Source organism: Salvelinus sp. IW2-2015, unplaced genomic scaffold (assembly GCF_002910315.2).
Source record: "Salvelinus sp. IW2-2015 unplaced genomic scaffold, ASM291031v2 Un_scaffold3203, whole genome shotgun sequence".
In the NCBI taxonomy this organism is placed as follows: domain Eukaryota; kingdom Metazoa; phylum Chordata; class Actinopteri; order Salmoniformes; family Salmonidae; genus Salvelinus; species Salvelinus sp. IW2-2015.
Window position 1 is genome coordinate 12,417 of NW_019944490.1, and position 4,452 is coordinate 16,868.

At 46.8% G+C, this 4,452-nt stretch overlaps 1 protein-coding gene across 1 annotated transcript in view; it reads right to left on the reverse strand.

The window, feature by feature from the left end:
- Window positions 1-3,498: 3,498 nt before the first annotated feature.
- LOC112075501 (synaptotagmin-4) overlaps window positions 3,499-4,452 on the reverse strand; it is an 11,889-nt gene continuing 10,935 nt past the window's right edge. Inside the window, exon 3 of the mRNA XM_070440934.1 lies at window positions 3,499-3,993. Coding sequence (XP_070297035.1) covers window positions 3,724-3,993 — 270 coding nt within the window. The 3' untranslated portion in view covers window positions 3,499-3,723. The remainder of the gene's footprint in view (window positions 3,994-4,452) is intronic.

Here is a 4,452-nt window from a genome sequence, read left to right on the forward strand (position 1 = left end):
GATGTGTAATTCCTATTGGAATCCGGATCAGAGCGGGGATATCCAACAAGTGGAATTGTTAATCACCTGCAACCTGCATTCAGAATGACTGCCAGTGTAGGGAAGATTGAGTACTGAGACTACCTCAATCATCTGACAGAGATGGAACAGCCATCTTAGTGATGGGGGAAATAAATACAATTACTAACAGATTGGATTAGCTTAGAATGTTGTTTGATTTTGTGTAGCACAAATCTCTGACAAATCTCCCTGCATTAGAGCATGCTGGGAAATATTATAAATGGTTCTATGTAGAACCTTTCTTCTCCTCCAAAGAATCATCAAAGAACCCTTTCTTTGAAAAGAACCCTTTCTTAGGATGTTAAAGGTTCTAGGTAGGACCCTTGGCCTTATTAAGAAACCCTGTCTTCTAGAAGGGTTCTTCAGATCAAAACAGTTCTTGCTAGAACCCTATCCCTCCACAAAGAATCCTTTTGGAACCCTTTTTTCTAAGTGTATCTCTCTTCTCATCCCTCCATCTCTCCTTTCCTCCCTCCATCTCTCCTTTCCTCCCTCCATCTCTCCTTTCCTCCCTCCATCTCTTCACTGCTCACTATAGTGTTGTAGAGACAGTACAGATGCTATGAGTCGTCGAGACAAATCTCCCAGTCTCTTTATGGCCTTGTGTATGGAGACAGACAGACAGACAGACAGACAGACAGACAGACAAAGACAGACAGGACAGACAGACAGACAGACAGACAGACAGACAGACAGAACAGGACAGACAGACAGACAGACAGACAGACAGACAGACCCAGACAGACAGACAGACAGACAGACAGACAGACAGACAGAACAGACAGACCAGACAGACAGACAAGACAGACAGACAGACAGACAGACAGACAGACAGACAGACAAGCAGACAGACAGCAGACAGACAGACAGACAGACAGACAGACAGACAGACAGACAGACAGACAGACAGACAAGACAGACAGACAGACAGACAGACAGACAGACAGACCAGACAGACAGACAGACAGACAGACGGCAGACAGACAGACAGACAGACAGACAGACCGAACAGACAGACAGACAGACAGACAGACAGACAGACAGACAGACAGGACAGACAGACAGACAGACAGACAGGACAGACAGACAGACAGACAGACAGACAGACAGACAGACAGACAGACAGACAGACAAACGACAGACAGACCAGACAGAGACAGACAGGACAGACAGACAGACAGACAGACAGACAGACAGACAGACCAGACAGGACAGACAGGACAGACAGACAGACAGACAGACAGACAGACAGACAGACAGACAGACAGACAGACAGACAGACAGACAGACAGACAGACAGACAGACAGACAGACCAGACAGACAGACAGACAGACAGACAGACAGACAGACAGACAGACAGACAGACAGACAGACAGACAGACAGACAGACAGACAGACAGACAGACGACAGACAGACAGACAGACAGACAGACAGACACGACAGACAGACAGACAGACAGGACGACAGACAGACAGACAGACCGACAGACAGACAGACAGACAGACAGACAGATCAGACAGACAGACAGACAGACAGACAGACAGACAGACAGACAGACAGACAGACAGACAGAACAGACAGACAGACAGACAGACAGACAGACAGACGACAGACAGAAGCAGACAGAAGACAGAGGGAGAGGGTAAGGCCTGTGAAGAATTATACCCCGTCTAAATTACATTTCCCAGCCGCTTCTGCATTGTTTTTTCAGCCGGGTGTTTCAGCCCTATAAGCAAGAGGCTGGGACCTTAAAACAATACACACGCAACGACACACAGCACACACACACACACACACACACACACACACACACACAACATCACACACCAAAACCACACACCATCTGCACTCACGTTCTAAACACATAAAGCTGATCTGCGTCAGACTCACAACACTTTCACTCTCTTCTCTCTCTCTCCTCATCGCTCCATCTCTCACTCTCTCTTTGATCCATGGGTTTGACATGACCTTTCTCACAGACATGTTACTGTGTGTGTGTGTGTGTGTGTGTGTGTGTGTGTGTGTGTGTGATGTGTGGTGTGTGTGTGTGTGTGTGTGTTGTGTGTGTGTGTGTGTGTGTGTGTGTGTGTGTGTGTGTGTGTAGTGTGTGTGTGTGTGTTGTGTGTGTGTGTGTGTGGTGCAGTGGAGTGCAGCTCAACTCTGAAGAAGCTAAATAATACATTGGCTTACAGACTCTGTCTCCGTGCTGTGTGTGTGACTCTGGAAAGAGAGAGGGGGGGGGGGGGTGAGAGTGTAGAGGAGAAAGAGAAGAGAGAGGACAGCGGAGCGAGAGAACAGAGAAGAGAGAGAGAGAGAGAGACAGGGAGCCGAGAGACAGAAGAGAAGAGAGAGAGAGAGAGCGAGACAGAGAGAGAGAGAGAGAGAGAGAGAGAGAGAGAGAGAGAGAGAGAGAGAGAGAGAGAGAGAGAAAATAGCCATGGAAAGTAGGGGTGTTGAGTGTGTGGCAGCACCCCCTGAAGGCTGGAAGAGAACAATTATGGGAGCTGTGCCAACTCCACCGCCATGCACTTAGCTGATGTTACATTATACAGTGCCATGACATCATCTGAGAGTAGCTCTCATCTGACTGATTACATCATCCTCTCAGAGACGGAGGGAGGGAGCGATGAACAACTCCAAGATGTTCTGAGGACAGGCCAGTGGAATGTAAGGGAATCTTGATTAGATTCTATAGAACGTTCAGTGGATTCTGGAACATTCATTAGATTTCAGAACGTTCATCAGATTCTAAAACGTTGGATTATTCTGCTCAGGCACACTAGGAACTGAAGTTCAGGGTGTATGATTTGTGTACGGGACGTTAAAACCTGTGTTTATTTGAAGGAGATGTGTGTGAAGCGTTGAAATAAAACACACACAGACGTTTGAGGCGGTTTTCTCGGAACATGTTTTATAGTAAGGTACATTTCCTGCTGACTTTGTGCTCACAGTAAAGAAGACAGAATACACACTGCCTCTCATCCCCTCTGACCTAAACGCACACACACACACGCACACACACGTGCACACGCACATTGTCCTTAATGCACTCCAAGCTTCGTTCTTGTCACCTCATTTAGGATTTTCTCGCCCCTCTGATGCAATGATATGAAATACCACTTTTACTTACAAAACATAGTCAGGAACTCAACCAGAAGAGTACAAAAACCAACAAATAAATAAATAAAACATTTGATAAATAATAGATAGCATCTTTAGAAAATAAAGGGTTGAAAATTCATGTCTTTATACAGCAGTAGTAATATTAACAGGTTTAGTTATTTTGGAGTAATATTTATAGTAACAATAGCAGAAGAAGAGCGTTAGCGACAGTTACTGGGGCGTTCTGCACTGCACACAGTTGCCCGTGATGATCGGTTGTTGTTGCCATGGAGATAGAATTTCATTACCGGGGGTTTTGGAATCGTAGACGAGCGATCGGGTTCCTCGGTCACCAAACCCTAATGACTTCAACGATCAATAAATTGACTGAATGACTGACTGATTAATGACATCACTTAGAATGACCCCCCCCCCCTCCCAAACCCATACCCCTTTTCACTTAGCAACAGTTCCTTGGGCGTTGGTTGGTTAACCTGCCGGTTTCTAGGCAACGCCTGGTTTCTAGGCAATGCCCTTACGCCATCACAACCCTAAAACCCTAGTCCTCGGACAGGGCATGCCACTTGGCGATCTGCCGGCGCGGATGGTCGCAGATCTCCCTCCAGTGCTCTCCAGGGGTGCCGGAGGCGGCGTTACCCAGGACCAGGCGCCCCAGGACTGGGTTGGGGGAGCGGGTGGAGTCCCCCCTCCTGGTTGGTGGAGACTCAGAGTCCATTAGGAGGAGCTCCACGCTGGTCTCCCTCAGCCTCTCCTGGGAGGACACGTCAAACACAAACAGCTGGTTGAACACAGGGTTGGGGGAACATCTCTCTCTTTACACTCTCTCTTTACAACTCGTCTCTTTGACACTCTCTCTTTTACACTCTCGCTTTTAGCACTCTTTCTTTTGACACGATCTATTTTTACACTCTCTCTTTTACACGCTCTCTTTTACACTCTCTCGTTTACTCCTCTTTTACTTCTCTCTCTTACACTCTCGGCTTTTTATCTCTCTCTTTTACTGCGCGCGCGTTAGCAGCTTCTCTCTTTTACACTCTCTCTTTATACACCTCTCTCTTTTTACACTCTCGTCTTTTACCACACCTCTCTTTTACACTCTCTCTTGGTGTGAGCGGACTCTCTCTTTTACAACACTTCTCGTTCCTTTTACACTCTCTCTTTGTACACTCTCTCTCTTAACACTCTCTCTTATTTACACTCTCTCTTTTACACTCCTTCTCTTTTACGCTCTCGTCTTACTCCTGCTCTTACACGCTCTCATTGTACA